Source organism: Bos javanicus, chromosome 16, assembly GCF_032452875.1.
Source record: "Bos javanicus breed banteng chromosome 16, ARS-OSU_banteng_1.0, whole genome shotgun sequence".
Taxonomy (NCBI): domain Eukaryota; kingdom Metazoa; phylum Chordata; class Mammalia; order Artiodactyla; family Bovidae; genus Bos; species Bos javanicus.
The window spans coordinates 47,872,339-47,899,738 of NC_083883.1; the positions used below are offsets into that span (position 1 = coordinate 47,872,339).

Here is a 27,400-nt window from a genome sequence, read left to right on the forward strand (position 1 = left end):
CAAAGATGCAGTCTCAGTCACTCAGAGCTTTGTGCAGCAGAGATTTTATTGAAATAAAAGGACAGAGACAGCTTCTGACGTAGACATCAGAAGGGGGTAGGAAGAGGACCCACTTTGCTAGATTGAGCAGGGCATTATACACTTTTCAGCTGGCTGCTGAAAACAGATAAAAAGAATACCTCAAGACTGAAAGTTTTACCAGACCCTTTCCCAAGTCATACATCCTGAGATAACTTTGACACGAGATTAGCCAGGGAGAATGGGTTCCTGGCAACATGCCTCTGGGAGAGATACAGTGTTGCTGAGAAAACAGGTTCCTTGGCAAGATTTGTTACAATTATAATCATTAACATAGAGCCTAAGTAAAGCACACCATGAGTAAGATGTATTACTGCTCTGTAATGATTAGCTCCAGATCTAAAGAAAAGCCAGCTCTCAGGCAAGATACATTGTTACACAAGGCTTAAGGAAAGCATGAGCAAAACACATTGTTGCTTGTACAGCCTATGTGACTAAGGCAAAAGAACTGGAACATGAATGTTCACCTCCTCCTTAAAGGAGCCTTGGACTCCCTATCAACTTGCCTAAGTAACGCTAGAACAGTCCTCTCCAGCCCTTGAGCTCCAAGTCCTAGTAACAGTGGCCAGTGTTTACAGGTCAAGGTACTATTCAAAGCTCTTTTACTTGTATTATCTCAACTAATCCTGACCATCTTTCAAAAAAGTGAAAGTGTCAGTCGCTTAGTTGTGTCCTGACTCTGCAACCCCATGGCTATAGCCAGTCAGACTCCTCTCTGTCCATGGAATTCTCCAGGAAAGAATACTGGAGTGGGTAGCCATTCCCTTCTCCAGGGGATCTTCTTGACCCAGGGATTGAACCTGGGTCTCCTGCATTGCAGGCAGATTCTTTACCATCTGAGTCACCAATCCTGACCACCTTACAGCCTTACTATTTGAGTAGTATCAATATTTACTGAGCATCCACCATGGGCCCTATACATAGAAATGGACAAACCAGGTTCACCAAGTACACAAATCAACAAATACAATGACAGACTATGTTAAATACTCTGAAGGAAGAATCGGGATGATGTGATGGAGGGCAGCTGGGAGGAGGTGGAGCTGAAGACACACTAGATAACCATGGCTGGGCAGAGCTCCTAGAGGATGAGAAGAAATGAGACACAAGAAAAGCCAGGAAGAGTTCAAAGCTGAGCCAACAGCAAGTACAAGGTCCCAGAAGTTGGAATAAATGTGAAGGAAGGAATGGAAGACCAATGTGGGTGGAGAGGAAGGGATGCAGGATTGGGGTGAGGCTGAGGATGGAGAGTGGGGGCAAGGGCATGGAGAGTTGAGGGTTGCATCTTTGGGGTGAAGGTGGTCATCTTGACCTTCTAGACTAGAGAGGAGTCCACGCTGGATGCTGTACATAGACTTGGGGAGTCATATTTAAGGTTATGTGTCTGGACTTCCCTGGTGGAACAGTGATTAAGACTGGGCACTTCCACTGCAGGGGGTGCAGGTTTGATCCCTGGTCAGGGAACTAAGATCCTGCATGCCCTGTGGCAAGGCCAAAAAAAAAAAAAAGGTATGTGTTTGGAGCGTGGCAAAGGTCAAGTGTAGATAGACGAGAGGGGCTTTGTTTCCGGTAGACCGTCAAGTCCAGGGAGGAGGAGAGGGAGAAGCAAGGAGCCAGAGGAGTGGCCAGAGGTGGAAGGAGAACCAGGAGAGACTGAGGTCCTGGGGACCAGGGAAGAAGGGTCACCAAGGATGAGTGATCTCTGGTATCAGATGCTAATAGAAGCAGGAAGACCAGGACCTAACCCCAGTTCTTAACAGGAGGACATCACCAGTGACCTTGATGAGAGCTGTCCTGGTGGCTGGTGGGGGTGTGTGTGTGTCTGAAAAGGCCACCCTCCCCCGCCCCGAGTGGGTTCAAAAGGAAATGGGAGGAGAGAAATTGACAGTGCACAGAGGAAACTTCCAAGGAAATTGGCCGTAACAAAAATACCAAAATTTTTGGGTTATCAGAAATTTCTCACAGTTGTGAGGCTGGAAGCCTGAGAGCAGGTGTAGACAGATGGGGCTCCTGGTGCAGCCACTTTTCCTGCTTGTTGTCGGCTCTCTTCTCCCTGTGGCTCGCAGGGCAAGACAGATCTCAGGTGTCTTCTTTGCCGGTCCCATCATGAAGCCCCACCCTCGTGATCGCTTATAAATCTAATTACTTCCCAGAGGACTTGCCTCCAAATACCATCGCTTTGGGGACTAGGGTCTCACTTATGAATGTGGAAGGACACAAACATTCAGTACATAGCAGACAGGAGCCGAAAGGGGTGGTATGTGGCAGGAAATGTTGCGGGTTGAAAGAGTGCTTTTTCTGTTTTGAGATGGGAGGTTTTGTTTTTTTTATTATTATATTTTTATAAGATTAGCAGTCAACTTTTAAAAAATATTTATTTTTGGCTGTGTTGGGTCTTGGGCTTCCCTGATAGCTCAGTTGGTAAAGAATCCTCCTGCAATGCGGGAGACCTGGGTTCGATCCCTGGGTTGGGAAGATCCCCTGGAGAAGGGAAAGGCTACCCTCTCCAGTATTGTGGCCTGGAGAATTCCATGGACTGTATAGTCCAGGGGGTTGCAAAGAGTTGGATACAGCTCTTGGGGTCTTAGTTGCAGCAGGAGGAACTTTTGTTCCTTCAACTGAGAGAAGCACCAGCTTGTCTTGGGTTGTGGTACACAGACGCAGTGGTTGCAGCATGTGGCTTTGTGAGCTCTTGGCTTCCCAACCAGGGATCAAACCTGCGCCCCCTGCATTGGAAGGTGGATTCTTTACCACTGGACCACCAGGGAAGTCCTAAGATGGGAGATTTTAAAGAATGGTTAAGTGCTGATGGGAAAAAATCCAAAGAAAGTATACATTGATGATTTCATGGGGTGGGGGTAAGGGCTATTGGAGTGGTGTCCTCAAGTAGATGGAAGTATACCACGTGAGTGCCCTAGTGCCGGGGTTGATCTCAGATTGGGGTCTTATGACCCTTCTTCCATAGTAACAGGAGGGAAGGCAGAGTAGGGTAAAGATGTTGCTGGATGGGTAGGTGTGTAGGTGGGTGTATCTGAAAATTCTTTTTGGATTGCTTCTGTGTTTTCAAAAGGAGAGCAACGGAGGTCATCAGTTGAGAAGGATGTTTTGGGGTGAGGAGCTGGCATTCTGGCCAGAGGTGTGAAAAAAAATTACTTAGAGGACTGGCAGGCAGCCCTAAGGCTTGCTAAGAGAGGGGTCAGGTCACTCAGGAAAAAGCACGCTAAGCATTGTTAATCAGGTACAAAGGTTTGTAAACTAGGTAACTTGAGGGGTGAAATAAGAACTCTAGCAACTGCAGGAAGTAGCTGCCACTCCTAGGATGATCCTATTAGAAGGTAGACACTTGAAGAAGGGGGCTCAGGAAGCTGATATCTGAGAAGGGGGCACTGCTCAGCTGGTGTTGGGGAGAAGATAATGAGGCTGGTTCTACAAATGTTGGAATAACTGCAACTGGATTCAACTGAGGTTTCTGGAATGTTCCAACTGCTGCTACCCAGATGAAGAAGCAGGAGGAGGTGACACCAACAGCACAGGAACAAGCAGGAAGTCAACCAAGACAAGTCTCTTCTTTTTCCTCCAGCCTGCAGTTTCCCTCCTAGGCCTCCATTGAAAGAACCTGACCAGAGCCAGCTGGCAAACCAGAAATGTGGTTTGCAGTCAGCAATAGCAGCGTGGGGGCTTTCTTGGCGTCTCAGTGGTAAAGAAACCACCTGCCAATGCAGGGTTTGACCCCTAATCAGGAAAGATTCCATATGTTGAGGAGCAACTAAGCCTGTGTGCCACGACTCCTGAGCTTGTGCTCTAGAATCCAAGAGCCAAAACTACTGAGTCCGTGTGTTGCAACTACTGAAGCCCATGTGCCCTAGAGCCTCTGCTCCACTGCAAGAGAAGCCACCACAATGAGAAGCCTGCACACCCCAATTAAAGAGTAGCTCCCACTCCCCGAAACTAGAGAAAAAAGCCTGCAAAGCAAGGAAGACCCAGCACAGCCAAATACGAATAAATACATATTATTAAAAAAAAGAATAGCAAGGTGGGTTTGGAGCTTGGTCAACTGGCAGAGTGGGCCTGAAGGTACACCTAATCAGCATGGACAGTATCCTAACACCACTGTAAGCTAGGCTTGGGCTTTAGATAGGTGACTACATGGCAGGTGGATACAGGGACAGGAGGGTGTGTGCAAGTGAGTGATTATAATGCAGGACCCTGGACTGGAACTTGTAATGTTGCAGGAAGGGGGACTCCTTCCAGGGCCAGAGAGTGGGCTTGTCTATCGCTGAGAAATGAATTGTCTGAGGAGACACATGTGCTGACAATGCAAGAGACTTTATTGGGAAGGGGTGCCTGGGCAGAGAGCAGCAGAGTAAGGGAACCCAGGAGGACTGCTCCACCACATGGCTTGCAGTTTTGGGTTTTATGGTGATGGGACTAGTTTCTGGGTTGTTACTGATTGAAACACTCAGATCTCAATCACTCTGATTGAGGGTCCTTCCTGGTGGCACATGCATCACTCAGCCAAGATGGATTCCAGCAAGGAGAATTCTGGGAGGTTGGTAGGACACGTGGTGTCTCTTTTTGACTTACCCGAAATTCTTCTGGTTGGTGGTGGCTTGTTAGTTTTGTTTTTACCAGGACGTCCTCTCATAAAATAAATCATGCAAATAATTACTATGGTGCCTGGCTAAAGTGGGCGGTTCCAGTCAGTGTTTCCCCTAACAGCAAGGACATGAAGGACTGAAAGTAGTCCCTCACGTGGAACGGTAGGTCTGGGGATGAAGACCCCTTGCCACTCAACTTTGGTCCGTGGACTAGCAGCAGCAACAGCAGTATCTCCTGGGAGCTCTCATGAAACGCAGGATCTCAGGCCAATGAGACCCACTGCATTGGAATCTGGAATGAGATTCCCAGGTGATTCCTGTCTGTATGCCAGTATGGGGAGCGCTGCTGCTGCTGCTGCTGCTGCTGCTAAGTCGCTTCAGTCATGTCCGACTCTGGGTGACCCCATAGACGGCAGCCCACCAGGCTCCCCCGTCCCTGGGATTCTCCAGGCAAGAACACTGGAATGGGCTGCCACTTCCTTCTCCAATGCATGAAAGTGAAAAGTGAAAGTGAAGTCGCTCAATCGTGTCCGACTCTGAGCGACCCCATGGACTGCAGCCTACCAGGCTCCTCCATCCATGGGATTTTCCAGGCAAGAGTACTGGAGTGGGGTGCCATTGCCTTCTCCGCGAGGAGCGCTGGCAGATGAATTTTTGAAGCTGGGAAACTAGAAGGGATGAGGGACTTCCCAGATGGCGCTAGTGATAAAGAACCTGCCTGCCAATGCAAGAGACCTAAGAGACTCAGGTTCAATCCCTGGGTCGGCCCACTCCAATATTCTTGCCTGGAGAATCCCACGGACAGAGGAGCCTGTCGGGCTACAGTCCATAGGGTCTCAAAGAGTCGGACACGACTGAAGCGGCTTAGTACGCACCAGAAGAGATGAGCTGGAAAGCTAGGATGATCCGAGGATGGGCAGATTGAGTCTGAGGTGGTGGAGAGCGTACCTGACTGCAGCCAAAAGGGCTAGCACCAGGAAGCAGCCCCTTGCGCACCCGCTTCCTGATTGGGACTTTGGGTAGGAAGAAGCCAAGTGCTCTCGGACATTAGGACCCCAAATTAGGCCTCACCTCCCCAAGTTAGTGGGTTCGATTCCCATCCCACTACCTGGTTATTGACGGTTTATTGAATCTCCTTATTCATTTTTTTAAAGACTGTCAAAAGTAGAGCGAACCCCTTTATTTCTCTTCGGGCTCGTCTAGTCAGGCTCCCCCCTCCGATCCTTCGCAGTAGGACAGGCTACTCGGCTTCCTCCCTCCCACTACAATCCTGGGTGGGAGGGGCGTGAGACGATGGGTTTTTGCATTCAGGTAAAAACAATCGCTCCCCGAGAGTACAGAACGGGGCAAGACAGTGGCGACCGAGGAGCGTGGCAGAGAGATTAGTACGGCCTGAGCCCTGCGTGCTCTGCGCGCTGCGGCCTCTTTGCGTCTGCGTAGTTCGCTCACCTCCCTTTCTGCCTCCGCTACCGCCATGGCGCCTGTGGTTAGTATGGCTCCGCGTGAGGCCTCGGCTCTGGGGGAGGCACGTGGGCCTCACCGGCCCGGCCCCTACCTGGCTCTTGGCGGACGGCGCTCAGCATCGTCCTACCCGGGCCTGGCTAGCAGGCCTGCAGGAGTGAGCCAGTGTGGCCGCCGATCCCCGCACGTTGTGGGCGGAGGAGGCCGCGGCCCGAGGCTCGAGGGGGAGATCTGGGGCTTTCGGAAGCTGCCGCTCGGGCTTGGGCTCTTGCCTGTGGTCAGCAGGGAGCTGGGGGACTGAGATTGCAGCCAGGGCTGGTCAGCGAACCTTGGAGCCGGCGTAAGGCAGCCGAGGCCTGGGCCCGGTTACCTGGGCGGAGGGAGGGGAAGGAGGGGACCTGCCACTCTCGGGGACCGTGCGCAACCGGAAAGCCTATTCCGGGACTCGGGATCAGTGTCAGGGTCCACGAACGGAGGGCTCGCTGGCCAGTTCTCACGAGGAGGCCTGGGCTAGAGGACCCTTTCGCGTCTCCGGAGAAAGTTAGATCTTCAGGGCGCAGCTCTGCAGACCCTTTCTGGTGTCCGGCGGGGGCCCATTTGGATTCTGTATCGGCCAGGCTGAGCCTGGGCCGTGTGGCGCCCTCATGTCACTGGCTGCAGATGGTCTCCTCCCAGGTTACTTGGAGAAAGTTTCCCTACCCTTCTTTGTTGGGACACCTTTATTAACAGTTTGGGCTCATCTCCAGCTTTCTGCCTGGGTGGGCCTTTAATGCTTTTAGGCGTTTGTATGTTTTTGATTTAAAACCATGGTGTGGGGGGTATGGAGCCCATATCCTGCCGGCAGGTCTTCTTGCTGATTGTGTGTTTCCGGGGCTTAAAGCAGCCCCTGTGATTGTTGCTAGGAAGACATGTTAGGAAGGAAAAGAATGAGTGACTTTTGTCGAAGCCTAAGTGTTTGAAAAATTCATCCAGTTAATACAAGTTTTAGGTGAAGTTCTTTGAGACAGGAAAGGATGTGAAATGTGTTCTTGCAACTACAGGTAAGTATGTTGTCCAAGTGCTTTTTTTTTTTTTAAATTGGAGTTGGAATTTGTAGAGGGAGAATATTTATACAAGGATCTTTGTGAGAATGAAGGAGCTGGAACCTTGTAGCTAAACTGGTGGTTTGAAAGTGCTCATTCAGAGATTAAATCAGTCAAAAGACCAGAAATTCTCAACAGTCTTGTTGTAATTAGCTAGACCCTTGTTCAAGGCATTTGGGGTTGGATGGGCTGCTAGGATGTGTGGTTCTGGTCACTGTCCTGAGAAAGTAGATGAGACAGGATGAAGGGAAAAAACAGATCAACTGGATTGCCCCTGAGTCGGAAAAGTTAGGATATGTAGTCAATTCAGATTAAAACTGTTTTAGGTATGCAAGGCATTTTCATGCCTGTGCCTTAATCCTGGAAGAAGACAAGTGAGTGTTTCTTTATTTTGGAAATTTTAGAATGAATAAAAGGAAACGTTTCTTTTATTGTAGTTCTTAAGCTAACAGACCTTCCATTATTCCCCTAGAAACCAGGGATGCTGGAAAGTGTAAATGGGAAAAGAGTGCTGTAATGAGTTTCCTCTTCTAGAGGGCATGACCCCAGAGCAGCATCTTGAGTGTTATCTATCCTCCATTCGTGGCACCTAGCAGGGGAACAGAATCCCATGGTTTTTGCATTTGTGTGTACTTTTACAGTTCTGGTCTTTCCACTTTGTTAATTTTTTTTTTGTTTTTGACTGGTTATGGCTTTATCTCTCTTATCATTTGTATCCTTTTCTTAGAAAAAGCTTGTGGCGAAGGGGGGCAAAAAAAAGAAGCAAGTCCTAAAATTCACTCTGGACTGTACCCACCCTGTAGAAGATGGAATCATGGATGCTGCCAATTTTGTAAGTTACCCCGCTGATGCCACCCTGGACAGTAGCGAACCCTTTCGGATATTGCTGAGAAGACATACTGGAGCCTGTTTGTTTGTAGGCTCAGGCTGCTCTGCAGTTCTTGCTGTTGGGTTCGACTCTGGATCTCTGTCTGGTTCTGGTTCTAAGCCTTGCTTTCTCAGGGGTGTGACAGTGGTGAAGAGTAAAGGAGATGCAGTGGAGCAAGTCACTGCCAGAGGGCCACATTTTCTTCTTCGGTTTCCAAAAAGATTTTACTTAAAATTTATCAGGTGAACTTCCTTGGATCCAGCATCTCCTCTGCACTTAGGTGTGTTTAGGTGTAAGCTTGGCCCTGACACTGACGTTTTGGGCCCAGGGGCTTCCTGTGCCCTGGGCCTGATGCTTGGTTCGGGGGCCTTGGACAGAGGACAGCATCTCCTTGAGCTTTCTGTTGTATTAAGCATCAGAGCTTCAGTATTCATGTGAAAATATCCTGCTTGCTGATTTGTAATTGTAGCTTGGATTTTTTCAGACCTTGCTCTGTACTGATTTTTTTGCCCTCATGTTGGCCCCATCCCCTAATACTCCTCTATTTCACCTAAATCTAGAAAAATGAACCCAGCTGCCACATTTTGGAATCTGCAACTTGGTTTTGGCATTTTACACTTTTCTTCTCCATAGCCAAGCAGAGCTTGGGGGAGTTTAGACATACTGTTGTGCAGAGCCCTAAGTTGACATTTTCTCTAAAGTCTCCAGAGTCAACTATTGCCAAGATTAATATCATTACAACAAGAATAATTTTCAAATTAAAAAATTAGCAGCTTGGCCTGTGGCCACGACTTACAAAGTATGGTGTCTGGGTAGCCTGTAGTTGACTGCCCTCTTGTAGATGCCTGCCGTGGCCCTGGCCTGGCCTGCAGGAGGTCCCTCCGTGGCTCCGTGTTCCTTCTGTCTTCTTGCTTTTCTCTGGGGCCTCTTGTCCCTCCTAACTTGTAGCTTCTTCCACATTGTGTCTGATGGCCCTGTTCTGCCATTATTCCCTCCACTGTCTCTCAATATGTGTATATGACTGTCTTCCTTTTAGGTTCCTCCTTTGGATAGAAAACAGGAGTTGTTTATTAGTCTAAGACACGAAAGTCAAGATTTCTGACCTCATCACACCTCCTGTTGACAGTTAACATGTTGTATATTGGTGGGTTTTTTTTTTTTTTGGCTGTGTTGTGCAGTATTTGGGATCTTAGTTCCCTGACCAGGGATTGAATCCATGTTCCCTACAGTGGAAGCTCAGAGTCCTAGTACCAGCAGGAAAGTCCCCAGATTGGAGTTTTTAAATAGAGGACTGTAGGGATGGGAGCTGAAGGGCCTTCCTGTCATTGCAATATCAAGAAAACCATAAAAGTCCTCCTTTTTGGTCCAAGAGGTGAATGACCAGCCCAGCTTCCTCTGGGATTTTCCCAGAGTCCCATCTCTGAGCTTCTGGGCCAGTGTCCCTCCTGCTGTTCAGTGCTGGTGCACGTGGCCCCTCAGCAGATAGATGTGTAATTGCTCTGGTTGCTGTATGTTTTTGTTCTGCTTGGTTGAAGATTTATTTTCTCCGATCACACTGAGGACACTGCTTTACATGTCTTAGGTTCAGAGGCTGCTTGCCATTTTGGTTGCCTATATCTACAGTTGTAAGTTTGGGCCTAGGTTTCCTGTCTACTCTTTACCTGTGACCCAAGAGTCAGAGACTGGACATATAACCAGCTATATGCTTAGAGATAGGAGTATAAAAAAATATTTTGGGACTTTTGGGATGGTCCAGTGGTTAGGGCTCTATGCTTCCAATGCAGGGGTTGTGGGTTCAATCCCTGGTCAGAGAACTAAGATCCCACATGCCATGTGGCATGGCCAAAAAATTAAAAATAAGTGGTGTGTGAAAGTGGTTCAGTCATGTCCAACTTTTTGCGACCCCATGAACTATACAGTCCATGGAGTTCTCTAGGCCAGAATACTGGAGTGGGTAGCCTTTCCCTTCTCCAGAGGATCTTCCCAACCCCAGAATTGAACCCAGGTCTCCCACATTGCAGGTGGATTCTTTATCAGAAGAAGACAAATAAAATTTAAAAGTGTTTTGCTGGTGATGTGGGTGAACTAGTCTCCTCACTATCTGGTCCATTTGATGATTTCTACAGGAGCAGTTTCTTCAGGAGAGGATCAAGGTGAATGGAAAAGCTGGCAACCTGGGCGGCGGTGTTGTAACAATTGAAAGAAGCAAGAGCAAGATTACTGTAACTTCCGAGGTGCCCTTTTCCAAAAGGTATGGGAAGGGGAGGCATTACTTGTCCGTGTCCTCAGCTAAGGTTCCCACCCACCCTGGCCAGGAAGGTTGCTCCCTGCAAAGTCATTTGCTTTGTGGTTGCCTCTGTTAACTTCTGGAGCAGTGTCCAGCTTGAGGGGCGGTGAATGAACGAATGTTACTATGGTAGTTAAAAGTATTCAGCTCTTGGTAGCTTTCTGCAGTTTTGTTTTCCACAGCCTAAAGCAGTGGTCCCCAGCCTTTTTGGCACCAAGGACCAGTTTTCTGGAAGACAGTTTTTCCATGGCTGGGGGAATGGTTCTGGCAGTAATACAAGCCATGGGGAACTTCGCTGTCTGGCCCGCTGCTCACATCGTGCTCTGTGGCCCATTTCCTATCAGGCTTTGGACCAGACAAGTCTCACGGCCTGGGGTTTGGGGACCTTTGGGCTAAAGGATTTCCAGCAGTAAAGATGCTCAGACTTGCTTAGATTGTATTCTTAAAAGTGAGCCTGCCTTTGCCTCTAGATCACTTTGAAGAGCTTTCATTTTTATTCTGTTTTTTTTTTTTCCCTTTTGTTTAGTTGCTAAGTCGTATCCCACTCTTTTCAACCCTGTGGACTGCAGCAACACTAGGCTTTTTTTCCTGTAAATGCTACCAGAATTAGATGAGGGATCAGAAGTCTCAGTTTAGACTGAAGCCACCTCATTTAATTCCTGTAGGCCCATTTATTTATTTTTTTGGTCCATACCACGTGGTTGGCAGGATCTTAGTTCCCAGACCAGGGGTTGAACCCTTACCCTTGGCAGTGAGAGTGCTATGTCCTAACCAGTGAACCACCAGGGAATTCCCCTTTGCTTATGTTTTTAACTAAATTAGTCAGTAAATGGCTGGGTCCCTTCACTATTCATCTGAAACTATCACAACATTGTTACTTGACTATCCTGATACAAAATGTTTTTGGTGTTAAAAAAAAATTTAAATTAAAAAAAGAGAGATGACTTTAAAGCTAAGTGAATTACTCCTTTTTTTTCTGGCTGTGTGACTTGTGGAATCTTAGTCCCCTGATCAGGAATTGAACCGAGGCCCCCAGCAGTGGAAGCATGGAGTTCTAACCACTGGCCTGCCAGAGAAGTCCCTGAATTACTCCCCTTCTGCCTGGCTGAGTTATTTCACGTGTGCAGAAGGCAGTTAGATGGCATGAGAGACGGGATAACCGAAGGGCCTCCAAGGTGTACTTAACACCTCCCCCACCAGCCTCTGCTGAGCTCGCAGGGAAGAGCCTGTGGTCTGTTTCCAAATCTCCTGACCTAGTGTGAGAATGTCTCCTAACACATGTCACTTCAGTTTTCACAGACTTTCTCTTGTTTGCCAAGTAGGGAAGGAAAAGAACCTGATCTGTTAGAACTGTGTTTTCTTGAAACATTCAAGGAGCTCCTAATCTAGAACGTTCTTTTGGACACACCAAGTGGGATCCAGTTCTTGACCCAGGATCTAGTTCTTGACCAGGGATCAAATGCGTGCCCCCTGCAGTGGAAGCTTGGAGTCTTAACCACTGGACCACCAGGGACCAGTGGAACATTCCTTGCTTATCTCTGAACTTGTGTGTTTTAACCTAGCTTCCCCCCATATTCTATTATGAAAACACTAAGCCACCTAAACTTTTGAATTAACCCACTTTACCTGGATATAATATAGTAGAAATAGTAAATGGAAATAAAAGAGAATACTTTGTAGGTGAAACGACCAAATTGTTTTATTTTTATGTAGGGAAAAGTGGGTAGAATTGAACTGAGATCTTCACATCTTTGTGAAGATTGCTTGGTTGACGTGAGTAACACAGTGGAACAGTGTTTGTTTCCGGGAGGGGTCGGGTTTCTCGGTTTGTTAACACTTGGTCCCATCTAAAATGCCAGAGTTTGCCAGTGCATCTCATTTAGCCCTTGTACCAGTCTGAAGAGACGGTGAGTATCTTGAGACCTGTTTTATAGAGGGTGACACTGAGGTCTAGAAAGACTAACTTGCCCAGTGATGGGTTTGCTGAACCTTCTATTCCCTCTTTACGGTTCTGGGAAGATGCCAGAATAGATAAACCCCAGGGCCTCATAAGCAGATGGATGAGAGAGCAGGACTGTGGGCTTTGTGTTGAGCATAAGAGCCATTGTTGCCTTTAGGTTGAACGGTTTCCTGACAATGGTGTTTGGGGTTGAGGCTTAGCTCACGCAGGCTCAGGTGGCCACTGGGCAAGTGGACTAAGGCCAGGTGCTTAAGTGGACAGCTCGAGTCAGGGCAGTTAAGCAGTGGGTGGATGGGGAGGGGGGTTGGGAGATGGGCATCTCAAAATGGGAGTGAGAATGTGACAAGGCCCTGAGCTGCGGTCCCAGGAAGCAGCAACCTCAAAAGGAGGTTTTAGTCAATGAGGTGAAGTACTTGGAGCTTGTTAGGAACCCAGCAGTTTCTCAATAAAAGATATTAAGATTGTGTGCTTAGCTTCCAAGTGATCACCTTGATCTCTTTCCCCAGTGGTCACTACAAACCATTTTATAGGTGATGGCTCTTGTTTCATGGACAGTGGTCACATCTTAATCTGTTCTCATTTTTATGGCCAGGTTAGTTAGAAGAAATGTGGATGATGTTTATTCTCATTAGAACAGTGACTGGGTATATTTCCCAACTGCCATTTTTTGAACCATGGGAAAATACCTTGAATTGTAGTGACTTTGAATGCACAAGTTTCATAAAAGTTAGAGTATTTCAGAATATCAGAAGGTCTTGTGTCTAGTGGAGTTCTCAAGTGTTCTTTCTCTGCAGGTATTTGAAATATCTTACCAAAAAATATTTGAAGAAGAATAATCTACGAGATTGGTTACGCGTAGTCGCTAACAGCAAAGAAAGTTACGAATTGCGTTACTTCCAGATTAATCAAGATGAAGAAGAGGAGGAAGATGAGGATTAAAACTCAATCTGGAATATTTGTATAAGTTCTTAAATAAAATTTATCAACTGAAATGGTGGTTTTCCTTGTATCTCTGCAGTGTGGACTGAACAAAATTGGAAATCTTAGTAAAAAGGCTTCACCTGGGCTGCCTCTCACTTGTTTTTAAACTTTTTTTCTGCTTAAAGATTTCAATTCTTGTGGTAGAAATAGCAAAACAGAACTAAGGCTCCTTCGAGGGAACTGACTCTTGTGTGACACTGAGTAGGTGGAGGAGGGCATGGGGATTGGGGGTGAGTCAGTTACTATTTTACAGAAAAAGGGTGAGTCAGTTCCATTTGGTACCTCTCAAAGACTGAGGAATACAAACGTGGCAACTCCCGATTCACTGCAGGCAGAACCAGGGACTTGATTTTGAGGTTCTCTTGTTTTGGAAAAGTGGCAGTGTCGAAGAAATGCAGGATTCTGGGGCAGTTTTGTGATTCTGTCTTCATTTTGTGATCATAAATTACTCTTGATACACATGGTTACTATGTATGCTAACCCTTTTTCTTCCCATGGAAATAAAATGTGGTCCTTCAGTGTTGTCTTGTATTCTGTCCCCCTCAGGAAAGGGTCTGAGGAGTGGCTCTTTTAAAAGTCCCAGGTGTTGGATTAAGGAAAGGTCTACACTATAGGAATTTGTAAAATAATTGTTTCTGCAAGTCTTTGCAGCGAACTGTCATTCTGACCCCAGCAGGGGGAGCTGGAGATGAGGTGTAGTGGAGATTCCAGAAGTGGGTGAGGATCTGTGGGATAGATACATGGGTTGGGATTGGAATTCTTCGATGCCCAGAGCTCTGGAGTCTTGGGTTTGGGTGTGAAGGGGAGGGCCTGGGAGACTACTCAGGCTGAAGAGAAGTGTCCAGATGCCCAGGGAAAGTCACTTCATGCCGTTTAGGCCACAGCTGGACTTAAAGTCATTCTACAGACTAAATTGAAGGCAGTGTTCCCACCATACCATTCCCACAATGGGTTCTGTTGCCCTGTGTGTAGAGGCTAGAGATCCAAGGTCATTAACAAGATTGTAAAGATGTGACTTGCTGATAGGATCAAGAGGGAGAAGAGGACCTGATACCTTAAAGTGCCCTCCTTAAGTCTAAACCGTTCTGCAGGAAAAGTGCATTGTCTTAAGGTGACATAACAAATTCATGGTTTTCCAGAGCTTGCCTATGGTTCATTTCCACACCTGCAATTCTTAACGTTCTTGCTAGTTGCATAGCTAGAAATGTTAACATTTGGTGCTTTTTGAGTTGACTTTAACATTGAGGGTTTGTGATTTCATTTGTGGTAAAGTACCATTTTCTTTCTATGCAAATTTCTTGGAGCAGAATTATTTGCATGATTCTGTTCTAGAGAAGGCAGGGTTTCTTTCAAATTTAACTGAAGCTCTTTGGTACTGTCCCTTACTATGATTATTAACTTTGTTAGCAAGGTTGTGACTTGGGTTTGCAAATTGTACTTGTTTGTTGCATTGATGTTCCATTATAGAAACCTTAGTTTGATTGTAAAAAATTATCCCTGGGCTGAAATTAGTATATAAGTTTTTTCTTTTAAACTATTCCCAGGATTTAAAATTTGTAATAAAATGGAAACTTCTTGGGTTTTCTGTGCCTTTTTTAACTCTTGTATTTTGACTTCTGATCACATACTAAAGTGGCTAACACATGGCTACTATTATTGTGCAAGGATATTTTTTTAAGGACTGCATGTTAATCTGTTTAGCAACAGAAAAATTGGTTGTCCTGCTGTACCAGCAATGACCTTGAACTTCATTAAGTTTGATAAGAACATGTATATTTTATTCCCTCTTTCTTCACCTTAGTTACGTTGCTGTGCCTCAGGTTCTGGAGAGTACTATAACCAAACTCTCCATGTAGAATTTCTTCAGACCCAGAGCCAGAGAAATAACTTGGCAAACACATGACTTTTTCTGATGGGTGTGATGTGAACTTGAATTACTTGGCACCCATTATACCAGCTGGGCCTGGGCTGCATTTTAGACCAATTTTCTTTTGATCTGTCTTGCCTCGTGACTCACCTGCCTGATCAAGGCACAGGAAAAGATTAGGTCATGGAGAGTTTGAAGCTGAGATTTAAGTTCGTGCAGGTAGTGAAGTAGGAAGTTGGTACAGTCTTGTTCTCAGCTGACTCCAACTCCACTTCACCCTTGGCTTGATCAATACCAGCTGTTAACAAAAGTTTTAACTTTGTTTTCCTTTCAAAGGCCCCTGTGGACCCCCAGCCCCAACACACACCCTGTGACTCCTTCAGTGGTGAAGTTGTGCTTTTCTGAGTCATGTCATCCTTGCAGCATTTCAGGAGGAGCCTTGTGTTAAAATAGATGAGTTCCAGCTAATCAGTGGAGAAAGCAATGGCACCCCACTCCAGTACTCTTGCCTGGAAAATCCCATGGACAGAGGAGCCTGGTAGGCTGCAGTCCATGGGACTGCTAAGAGTCAGACACGACTGAGCGACTTCACTTTCATTTTTCACTTTCATGCATTGGAGGAGGAAATGGCAACCCACTCCAGTGTTCTTGCCTGGAGAATCCCAGGGACAGGGGAGCCTGGTGGGCTGCCGTCTATGGGGTCGCACAGAGTCGGACACTACTGAAGCGACTTAGCAACAGCAGCAGCAGCAGCAGCTAATCAGTGGTGCCTAGCACTGTGGTGTTCAGAAACGTGTCACAGACATGGAGAAAGTGGGACAGTTTGATCATATCAAATACTTAATTTTAAGACAATTGGTCAAAATTAATGGGGCATTTAGACCTCAGCATTCTTAGGGCTCATTTGGTATCTTGGAAGGTGAGCAGCACTCCCGTAAGTTGATAATGGTCCTCCAGCCACTGATAGGCTCAGGGGAGCCTGGAAACTGGCTTTGGCAGTCTGCTTTTGTCTCCCTTTTGCTGCCTGGCCCGTCTTCTGACTTGCCCCCAAACTTCTCAAGGCTGTATGTAGGGTCGTTCTGACCCTTTCCTGTGAGGGGGCACACCCCTAGGAGGTGGGTCCCTGACAAGACAACCACAGATTTGGCAGTACCATGGCCTTTGCTTGGTAACCTTGGACAGAGCCAATATATTCTTTTTTTTCTTTTGGTTGTGCTGGATCTTCTTTGCCGTGCGGGTTTTTCTCAAGTAACAGAAAGGGCTGCTCTAGTTACGGTGGAGGATGATGACTGATGAACATCTTGACTCTGATTTGCCAAATTAAGCAGCTGGAACTCTTCTTGGTTGAAAGATATCTGACTTTCTCAACCTCATCTTGGGAACTGGAGCCACAGTTAATGGTTCCTGTGTGGTGAAGGGCTTTCTGGTGATGGGAAATACTGTAGGTCCCAGCTTCTCTACAGTGGGACAGGGGACCTATGGAGGTGCCCTGACCTAATTCCTCCATCTGGGAAGGGCTGGGAGCAGGGCTGGTGCCGAAAGAGTGGGCAGTTTTTAGTGTTTTCTCTTGGATGGTTAATTTTCAGGAAGACAGGAGGTCTGGGAAGAGGAAGGCAGCCTTGCTGGGGAAAATGCAGGCCTGCTGAGGCATCTGTGATTGAGGCTCCCTCAGCTAGGTGCCCAGGAGGTGAAATACAGCTTCAGGAGACCAGGAGGGGCCCTTGCTTTCTTAGCCCGCCTCCCCCCTGCCTGTCCCTTGACCCTGGCAGGGTGTCTGCCCAGGGTGGATTCAACATCTCTCCTAATGTGGTTTAAAAGCAATTCAGGAGATGGTATTCCCAGCTCCCTGCACTTTGTCAGGAGGCTGGACAGACCTGTCCTTGCCCAGGAATGAATGAGGAGGAGCTTTGGTTTGAGGCTTACTGTAAATTCATTAGATGGGAAGGGAGAGGAGAAATGTGGGACACATCTTTCCAGCCTTCCCTGTGCCATCTATCATCTTCAGGCCACCTCCTCAGGAGGTCTTGCACTGGGAGCCCTCGCCAAGCACCCACAATTCTCCTGGCTCCTCAAAGGCCCCAGGAAGGGAGAGCCTGCCTGGTGATGCCAGTGTGGCATGGGTACTGGTGTCTGTCCACCTGGAGGAAGCAGGTGTTCAGCCAAGACCAGAGAGGTGGATGCCAGAGAGGAGACCGTCTCATAGCTGCTTTGGGCTTCCCGAGTCAGGTGGTTCCTGTGGGTCCCTGGCGCCACTGGGTCTCCAGTGGGTTCCTCCAGAGATGTCTGGCCCCAGGCAGTGGGGTGAGGGTTCCGGGTTCTTCCAGGATTAGAAAGCCGGCCAGCCTGTCCTTCGCTGAAACTTTTGCGTTCTTAGAGTAGCTTTAAGACTCGCTGCAGCCAAGACTGGCAGCGCTTATTTAAAATTCCAGTCTTGCTCCCCAGGGCTTTGGCCTCCATCTTCACCTTTAACAACCGAGGACTGGCGGCGCGGTTCCTTCCCACTCCGCGACAGGTGTCGCTTCTGAGCGGGAGTTTTGGGCACAGGGAACGCGGTTCCATCTCACCCCCGGGGGGCTGGATTTATTTAAAGCGGACCGGCCAGGAGGGGCGTTTTGGGAGGGGATACGTGGGTGGTGGGAGCCGGGTGCGATGGAGTGAGGGAGGAGCCAGCCTGCAGATTTTTCTGGAGGAATCAGACCCGCTGTCTCCAGAGCGGCCCTTCCCCAAGTGCGGAACGCTTTTTTCTTCGAATGTTCTTTGGAAAGGGGGTTATAGAAGCGTGTTTGGCTCGGTGCTAGGCGACCAGGGGCTGGGCGCGTGTGAGCAGTGAGGAAGCTCGCTGCCCGCTGCTCCGGGGACCCTGCCCCTGCGCCCTTGGGGACCCATCCCGGGCGGGGGCGGCGGTGGCAGCGGGCCCCGCCGAGGGTACGCCCGGGCCGGCCCTTCCCTCCACTGGGCCCGGCCGCCCGAGTCCCAGCTGCCCGCTTGGCCGTCGGGTCCCCCGGCGCGCGGGCGCCTCGACGGCTCCCCCTGCCGGAGTGCCGGGTCCTCCACCCCGCACCCGGAGGCACCGGACTAGTCCCCCCAACTTGTTCTCTGCTGTTAACTAGTCGCGCTGCCGGAACGATGGGATGGGGTTGCCACAGCAACCAGACTGGACGTCACAATCCGGGCATGTGTGCCGCCCCCCCGCCGTGCCGCCGTGCCGCCGGCTCTGCCGCCGCCACCTCGGCCGGCTGCGGGACTCGGGCTTCGGGGCGCGGTGGGCGGAGCAGCCCGGGCTTTGCGGGGATCTGGGCGAAGGCGGCCGAGAAGAAGGGGGTCGAGACGGGGGGGTGGAGGTTTGGGGGGGTGGGGGGGCAGGCGGCCGCCATCTTCTCGCCGAGGCCGCCTCGGCCGCCGCGCGCGCCCGTCCGGCAGCGCACGGGTTAAGGCTGGCACCGCGCCCGGCGGGAGGGGGGGCGCCCACCTCCCCTCCCCCCCGTGCCGGGCATGCGGGGCCCGCTGGGCACCGAGGAGGAGCTGCCGCGGCTGTTCGCGGACGATATGGAGAACGAGGACGAGATGTCAGGTGAGCAAGGCGCCGGCTGCGCTCGGGGCCGGGGCGGCGGGGGGCGCGGGGACCGGCTGGGCCCGGGGGCTGGACCTCGCAGGCGGCGCTGGCGGCGCGCAGGAGGGGGCGCCGGGCTGCGGGCTGCGCTCCCGCCCTGCTGGCGCCGCGCGGCCAAGGGCGCGGGGCTGGGCGAGCGCCGGGGTGCGGCGCGCGGGCCGCCAAGGGCGGGTACTATCGGGGCCACCCTGGCCACGGCGCGGGCGGAGGACCCCTGGGGGCCTGCGCCGGGCGCGCGAAACGGGGAAGGGGCGCGGAGCCGCGGGGGTCAGCCCGCGTGCCCTTGAAGGGGGCGGGAATCGCTCTGCTGCTGGAGCCGCGCACCCCGCGCTTTCGCCCCGCACCGCGCACCCTTGCCCTCGCGGGCACCGGCGGGTGCTGGCGGGACCAGATACCGGGACCTGGCCTATCTCGGTTCCTGGGTGGGCTGGGTGGGGCCCGGAGAGGGCGGAGGACGGGACGGACTAGGGGACCGGGCGAGCGCCCGGGCAGGGGCGACTTCCCTCCGGGCCCACGAAGGCTCCAGGCTGAGGCGCGCGGGCTCGGACTCCGCTCCCGGTTCCCGGCCGCCGGGTGCCGCGACCGCCTCTCCCGAGCACTTTGCCCGGGCCGCCGGCGTCGTCCTGGCGCGCCCTAGCGCCGGCCGGCGTCTCCAGCCCGCGTTCGCCCGCCTAGTGGCGTTCCCAGCCCACCCTGCTTTGGCTCCGGGCCTGACTCCCAGGGCCACCGCCCCAGCCTTTGCTATCCCTCTCCAGAATTCAGCAGAAAACAGGGTTTGTGCGTCAGGGGCAACCTTGCAGGATCATTCCTTACTTAACTGCTCACCGTGTGTTTGGGACGTTCCCCTCACGGCACAGCTGGGCAGGGCCTCACACTGTGGACCGGCCGTCTTCGTTCCCTTCCAGAGGACTCTCACATCTCAGCGTCCCCACACCAAGTCACGGCCCCTTCTGGCCTCCCAGGGGACTTGTGGGAACTGCGGGAGCCCTTCCTCGCCCTTGAGTGTGCTGTTTGGCCCCTGGAGCCCTTTCTCCAGGGGCGAGAGTATTCCGCACATTGGCACCTCAACTCCTGCGTGCAGGAGGTGAGAAGGGGAGGATCCAGGTGGCAGTTGTCTCTTTCTAGAGGGGATTCCCACCAGGTGGCCACGCCCACTGGGGGGGGGCGCTCCTCACCCTTCCCCACTTGTTTGCTTCCTTTGACATGGTGACTGGGGCCTCACCCTGATCAGATAGTTTGGCCAAGTTTGCAAAGGGCCTGCTGGGGTGAGGGGATTGGGGGTGAGGTGGCCCCACATGGGCGGAGTTGCTTGGACAAGGTTGACTCTTACATCCTGGGGGCCAGGGAATTAGGCCCATTTCCTGGAAGGGAACATAGAGGCCCAGCACAGGCACTGAAACCCAGGGCTGTTTTCTACCCAGGAAGCTAGCTTAGGGAAAGCTGGTTACTGGCTTCCTCGGGGCATGGCACTCGGGGCGTGGCCCTTTGTGGCACTGATTGATGGGGGCAGTGGACAGCTGAGAGTACCTGAATAGCTTTATTTCCAGGATTCACCACCCCCCTGATGGGGTCCTCTGTCCCCCTGTCCCATACACTTTGAATCTCTCTGGTTGTGTCAGGGCTCCAAGAGTGGGAAGAGGAGGAGGCCAGGGAAGTGCCCTCAGGCTGATGGGCACCCAGCTCACTCCTTTAGGGCCAGAGGGCTTGGACCTTGGCCAGAGTCACCTGCCTGCCACCTTGTCTCCCTCCTGCTTGCATCCATTGCTCCAGGCAGGTGTGGGGGGTGGGGTTGGCCCCAGGGTCTCTAGGAAGCCCCTCAAAGCCCTGCCAAACAGAGACTACCCTACCTTCCACAAGACCAGGTGCTTAACACCAGGGAGACACCTTCAGAGGGTGTCCTGAGCCTTTCTGAGCTCCTAGCCCTTCTCTGTGTCCCTGGTCCCAGCCACTGTCCCCTCTACCTGGGGACTGCAAAGCCTCCTAACCAGTCCTCACTGACCATACTCCACTCAGCAGCCAGGGTCACCTCTGTAAACACAAAGCAGACCCCAGCCCACTGGCATGAACCGATTGCAAAACCCCTGTTCTACTCCACCCCCATTGCCACTTCCCACCTTCTTGCTCATGTATTAGCCTTCTAGATTCTTCTGGAACTCCCCAGGCTCCATCCTGCCCTGAACATTGACTGTGACCTCTGCCAGACCCAATATTCCCTGGCTCACGACTGCATCCTTCCTGCTACTCAGGTCTCCAGCTCCTGGCTGAGTGTAGGCCCACTTCTCTCAATTCCCAGGCCCATTTTAATGCGTCATTTTCTTGACAGTATTTCCCTGGAATATTACCATCAGCTGACTTGTATCAGTAGGCTTCCCCCCTTGAGGTTGACCCTGTGACCACCCACTGTGCCTGGCACTGTGGGTGCTGGAGAGAGGGGCACAGTCTTGGGGTCTGAGGGCTGGGGGGGTCCCTGGGTCACCCTGACCTCTGGATATGATGACAGCCTCAGCCTAGGCCTCGTGTCTCTCCTAAAGTGCTGGCCGCCCGGGCCCCTGTCCTTCACTTCGGCCTCTCTGCAACTCTCAACCTGAGCTGGTGACCATGGCCCACAGGGATGGGCCCTGCATGTGGCAGTTTGCTGGTGTGGGAGCCGGTGTACTGGGAGCTGTCACTCCAAGTTTTCAATCTGCTGTGGTGGGCTCAGTACTTGTCACATCTACTTTCCTCACTCCGCCTGTCTCCACCCTCTTCAGCAGTGTTCTTGCCACCCAGATTTGCCCAGGCCAGCTCTCTGGCCTTGAGGCCAGTGGGTGAGGAGGAGGGGGCTTGGAGGAGGAGGGCAGGGTCCCTGCTTCTTGGGCGCAGGGACCCTGGCTGCCAGAGTCTCTTGGGGATTCAGAGGGCTAGTCCACAAGAGGGCTCGAGAGAGTCAGTGGCTCCGCCTCTGCTGCTTGTTCATGGCCTGACCTTGGGCAGGACACCTGGTCCCTCTGCCTCAGTGTCCCCACTTGTGGAATGGTACTGTGACACCAGCTACCTCATAGAGGGGTTATTATGAGGACTGGTGAGATGGTGCACGTGGAACATGTAGGTCACAGTGCCCAGCACATGATAGGTGCCTATCATAAAGTGTGGCTTATAATTAGCACCATCCAAGGGGGGCAGTTTGCCTGCCTTCCCCAAGGAAATGCTTCTGAGACATGCACCCTCATCTGGTAAGCTGGGGGCAGGGAGCCTGGGCTTGAGGGGCTGGAGGGAGGTAGGGAGGAAGGGAGAAGAGGGCTTGGCACTCCAGGCCTTTTCCTCAGAAGTCCCTGCCTGGTAGGCCCAGCCCTTCCATCCCACATAGTCGGGGGGCGGGGGTGGGTTTCCTAGAGCTGGTGAGCCCAGCTTCTCTCCTGGCCGGGTAGTAGGACCACTCTGGCACTTGACTGGCCTGTGCACCCACAGGACTGGACCCCATCTAGGCTTCTGTGGGCACAGGGACCAAGAGGGAGAGAGCACCATGTTTCCCAAAGGTCTATATTTTCTTAACCTGTTCCCCCACCACTGGGGAAATGGTCAGAGCCTGATCATATTTAATACATTTTGCTGAGAGGAGGAGGGCACAGTGATCAGCACGCTTTGCCCAGTGGGTTGGCCTGTGAGAGACTCCCCTCATTCCCAATTGATCTATTATTTCATCCGTTCATTCAATCATCCACCCCTTTGTTCACCCAACCACCCATGTATGTACCCTGTGAACATCTGTCCATCCAGCCACAAAACTGACCAACTAGCCATATACACCCACCGCCCACTGGCTAGCCATCATACCCACTCATCATCCATCCATCCATCCATCCAACCCAGTCTCCATCCATCCATTTATCCATCCATCCATCCATCCTGGCGTGCTGCAGTCCATGGGGTCACAAAGAGTTGGACATGACTGAGTGACTGAACTGAATTGAATCCATCCATCCATCCATCCATCCATCCATCCATCTATCCACCCATCCGTTTATTTATCTGTCTAGTCCATCCACCCATCCATTGGTCCATTCATCTATTCATCTATCTGTCCATCCACCCATCATCTGTCCGTCCATCCACTCACCCACCCAACACAGATTTCTTGCATGCCTTCTCTGAGCCAAGTACTGAACATACTATATAGTGTCTGACCTTCTGGGGGTTTAGCAGGTAGAACTTTGGAGACTTTCTGCCTTTGGCTCTGTCCTTATTTCTCTCTCCCTGTTTGTCTTCTCACTTTGTCCTCCTGTTTGTCCCTTTGTCTGTTTTCCAAGTCTGTCTTCCCTGAGTCTTTGCTCCTCTCTCTCTGGCTGTCCCTCTCTGTCTCTCTTGTGTCCCTGGCCCTCCAGGGCTCTCCCCCATCCCCTCCCTCCTGCCTCTCTTTCCTCCTCCTCCCCTGCAGTGCTCTGGGCCCACACCCTCCTCCCTCCTCACTCTTTCCGGGCCCCAGTCCCTTAGGGTAAAAGCCTGCCCTGTTCCCTCCTCCTGCTGCCTGCCTGTGGTGCTCAGGACTGACTCTTTGATGAGACGCCAATGAGGTGATGTCTGGGTTTTGTTAAATGTCATAAATAAATTATTAATCCTCTCCTGGGCAGAAGTACTTCCCCTCCTCCTGCCCCTGCCATTATCTGTGGACGCCCATGGTGTGGGGGCATTCCAAGGACTGATGGGAACCTTAGTCTTGGTGGCCCCTCCTTGGTCGGCCCTAGAGTGGCCCTGAGAAGCCCTGGCCCAGCGATGCCTGAACCCCCAAGTCCTTCAGTTCCACCATCCTAACCTCCCTGAGGCCCTGGGCCCCACCTGCCATTGCCAAGCACTTCAGTTGCATCTCACAGTTTCTAGTTCCTCATCCTGTGAGAAGGGCAGTGCTTGGCCCATTTGTTTTTTAATTTTTATTTATTTATTTTCGTCCACGTCACTCAGCTTGGAGGATCTTAGTTGCCCAACCAGGGATCACACCCGTGCCTTTGGCAGTGGAAGTGTGGAATCCTAACCACTAGACCACCAGGGAATTTCCAGGACTCGGCCCATTTTAAGGATGAAGATGTGAGCTCCGGGGAGAAGGGACTGGGGGCCGCCCCCCCAGTCAGGGGCGGCGGTTTGAAGCCTGTGCTCCCCTGTCCCTCCTCCTGGTCACTGGGTGGTCTTGTTTCCTGCCTGGGGGAACGGAAGGAGCCCCTCTCCCCAGGCTCTGGAGGGGAGGGGGGACATTGAGCTGGGTCCCCATCACTGGCATTTGCTCACTCTTCTGGACCTCTGTGATGGAGCTCTTGATCTGGCTCCGCCTCCCCAGATCCATCAGCTGCCTGGAATCAGATGACCTAACTCTTCCTTTCGCAATCATGTTTTTCTTCTGCTCTGATCACCTTGGTTTGCTAAGTTGCCTGGGGGGCTGCCCTCTTTCCCAGGCCCCTCTGGGCTCTGCGGCTGTCCTTCCCCAGAGGACAGGGGCAGGGGATGGGCAGAGCATGGGGACTTGGGGTGGACTAGCCCAGACCACCCCTCCGAGGGAGCCCAGATGACCTTCCAGACCAGGGACCATCCTGAGTCACCTCAGCATCCCCAGAGCACATCCACGCTTGGCACAGGGGCAATGCTGTTTAAATGCTTGTTAAGTAAGTGCAGGGAAGGGCTGAGTTCTGGGGGCTCCTACACCTGGAGGGAGGGGCAGGCATGGGGACCACCAACCAGAGTTCTATCCTGGCTCTGCCGCCTGCCGGCTGTGAGACTGAGAAGTGGGCAAGTGATGAGATCCTTGGAGCCTGTTTCCTCATCTGCAAATGAGGGTAATATTACTGTCTCCCTGGGTTGCTGTGTGGAGTAGATGAAGTCCTATAAACAAACATATGCTATCTGCTTCGAGCCTGGTGCAGGCGGTAGGTAGATCCACTGTTTATTATTGTAAGGTGTTTCTCTGGGAAGGGCCTATCCCCCTTGCCTGGGCTGCAGCCTGTCGAGCAGCCTGGGGCTCCCTCAGGGCTAAGCCCTTGTGTGCAGGGAGTTGGTGAGGGGCTGGGGATAAGCTCGGGGAAAAGCCACAGGAGGTACCTGTGTTCATGGTCCCCTGCCTGTCCCCCGTCTTGTCTCTGAAGCAGCCTCCCCTGTGCCCTCCCCAGGCCTGGGAGACAGACCAGGGCAAATGGGTCCTAATTATAGTCCGTCTGGGATCGATGGAGCCTGGGGCCCTGGAAGGGAAGGTTGGTGCGGGAGGACACTGCCAGGCAGCCTGGAAGGGCTGTGTGGGGCAGCCAGGCGGAGCTGGGAGCCGGGCGGAGCTGGGAGCCAGCAGGATGAGGAGTCCTGAGGCTGCTTCTCCTCGGTGCCCTCACCCCAGGGCGTGCGTGCTCCCACGTTACCACTGGCTGGATGCCCTGGAGAGGGGGTGCAGGGCTGGGCTCTGGGAGGGGCACCAGGAAGGGTTGCTCGGATATGACTCCTGAGGTCTGGTTCTGGAAGAAGCTCAGAAGATGGAGGAGGGGGCAGGGCTGGGCGGGAATTATGGGGGTTTGTGGAAGCACTGTCACAGCAGGTCAGCCCTGGGGGTCCTCAGGGCTACCAGAAGCCGTGCGGGAGAAGACGATGCGGGTGGGCAGGGTGGGGTCCTCTTCATCGTGTGCCAGTCTGGAACTTTCCGGAGGAGGGATTTAACCAGGCAGATGGCCCTGGGCTGTGAGGTCTCCTGGGAATGGAGGGAGGGATCTGTCCAGGGGCAGAGGGCCCGAGGCCTTATCCTCTGAGGCCAGGGCTGCGCTTAAGGCTTGAGGTGCCCCTACCCTGTTCCCAGGCAGGATGGGGCACTGCCCATGGGCGATCCCAGCTTTCTTCTTGAACCTCTCGCAGCCACCTGCACATCCCCTTGTCTGTGCCTGCTGGCTGGTCAGTCTGTGACTGTGTGCTGGGCTGGCCTCCCCAGTCTGGGGGACTGCCCTGCTGAGGGGATGGAGGATGTGGGGAGCAGGCCGGAGGCAGGAGGGAGAGGCCCCCTCCCGACTGCATCAGCTGAGCCTGTTACATAACTGTGCTGGGCATTGCCAGGGTGCGGGGGCGGCTCTGCCCAGGCGGTCTCTTTGCCGCTCCGGGGGAGGTGGAGGTGGGTGGGGGAGTGGGCAAGCATGGATGGGCATCAGATCCCCAGCCTGGCTCCCAGCCAGCCATGTCGTTGTTCCCCGGAGCCCTCCACTCCCGAATGGCTCTGGGGGTGCCCATGCACCTTTCCAACTGGCACGAGAATCCTTGCCCCTCCCACATCAGGGTCCAGGGGACAAGATGGGGTTGGATCCTGCCTCCTCTGCCCAGCTCCCCTCAAAGCCTGCCCACGTGAATCCCAGCTTTGGGCCCACCCTCACTGCTTGGCCCTTGTGCCAGCCACAGCAGCTGTGCCCTCCACAGGGTCCTTGGCACTGCCCCCCCTCTGCTGGTCAGGACCCCTAAGCTGGCCTCCTGGGGATGGCCAGCACTCAGCCCAGTCTCAGGTCACTCCTTCCTCCGTGGCAGCTCCCTCACCTTCCTGGAGTTGGCTCTCTCCATGTCTGTGTTCACCTGGCAGGATGGGGAGGGGCTGGGACTCGGGTGTGCCCTGCCGCCTGCTCCAGTGGACCGACCTCTGCTGTGCAAGATGCGGGGTGGGGGCGCTCAGGCTATAGGCCCCTGGCTACCTTGGAGGAGAACCTGGTGCAGAGGGGTGCCCAGTCAGTGGTGCAGCCCCTGCCTTCCCCTGGGAGGGAGTGGAACGACTGGGAGATGGCCCTCCAGGGCACAGGGGTGGGAGGGGTATTCACTGGGCCGCCAGAGTCACCAGCACCCTCTAGCTGTATCCAGAGTGTGACCGGGGGTACCTTCCCCCTTCCCACTGGTGACTGTTGGGGACAGGGGTCTCAGGCCTCTGCCTGTGTGCTAAGTCGCTTCAGTTGTGCCCGACTCTTTGTGATTCTCTGGACTGTAGCCGTCAGGCTCCTCTGTCCATGGGATTCTCCAGGCAAGAATACTGGAGCGGGTTGCCATGCCCTCCTCCAGGGGATCTTCCTGAACCCAGAGATCAAACCCACATCTTTTATGTCTCCTGCATTGTCTTCTTTACCACCAGTGCCACCTGGGAAGCCCCCAGGCCCTGGAGTAGACCCCTGTGGAGGATGGGGGGGATGTTGGGGGTGTCCAGGGTACAGATATGTGTCCAAACATCTGTGGGTCTGACACATTCAGCAGCCAGGATGTTTTGCTCTAAAAGGTGTCCTGGCAGGGCCCTGTTATTTAAATTTGATTCATCGAGGACACTGTCCATTTCCCAGAGGAAAGTCCCCTGGGTGGCACTGGCATGTCTTACCTTCCTCAGGGTCTCCCAGTGTCAGTCTCACAGTGGGGTCCCTCTCAGAGGCCAGCCTGAGGCTAAGTGAGACTCCCTGTCCTGTCCCCCACCCCCTGGTGCTTCTCTCTGTGCCCCCGCCCCATGCACATGGGCCATGAGGGTGGGGGTGGGGGACAAGCTGCTGGTGTGGGGACTGGCTTTCTTGAAGCCCCTTTGGTGGACCCTTTGGAGGTTCTACTGGCTCATTCTGGAATCTTCCTTCATCCCAGAAGAGCAGATGTAGCTCTCTCTAGG

General features: G+C 52.4%; 2 protein-coding genes across 6 annotated transcripts in view; both read left to right on the plus strand.

The window, feature by feature from the left end:
- The first annotated feature begins 6,054 nt into the window (after positions 1-6,054).
- On the plus strand, positions 6,055-13,326 carry RPL22 (ribosomal protein L22). Its single transcript, XM_061382937.1, has 4 exons — positions 6,055-6,162; positions 7,947-8,051; positions 10,214-10,338; positions 13,129-13,326. Exons 1-4 carry the CDS (start codon positions 6,151-6,153, stop codon positions 13,271-13,273), a joined length of 387 nt encoding a protein of 128 aa, XP_061238921.1. The 5' UTR covers positions 6,055-6,150; the 3' UTR covers positions 13,274-13,326.
- A 5,226-nt stretch (positions 13,327-18,552) lies between these two features.
- The window catches only part of CHD5 (chromodomain helicase DNA binding protein 5), a 71,777-nt gene continuing 62,929 nt past the window's right edge, over positions 18,553-27,400 (plus strand). For 4 of the 5 annotated variants that reach the window (XM_061382906.1, XM_061382907.1, XM_061382904.1 and 1 more), the window contains exon 1: positions 18,553-18,753. In XM_061382906.1, the coding sequence (XP_061238890.1) occupies positions 18,675-18,753 (79 nt within the window). In that variant the 5' untranslated portion in view covers positions 18,553-18,674. Of the gene's footprint in view, positions 18,754-21,944; positions 22,005-27,400 lie in introns of those variants that run through there. The other variant, XM_061382908.1, reaches the window with a different exon arrangement.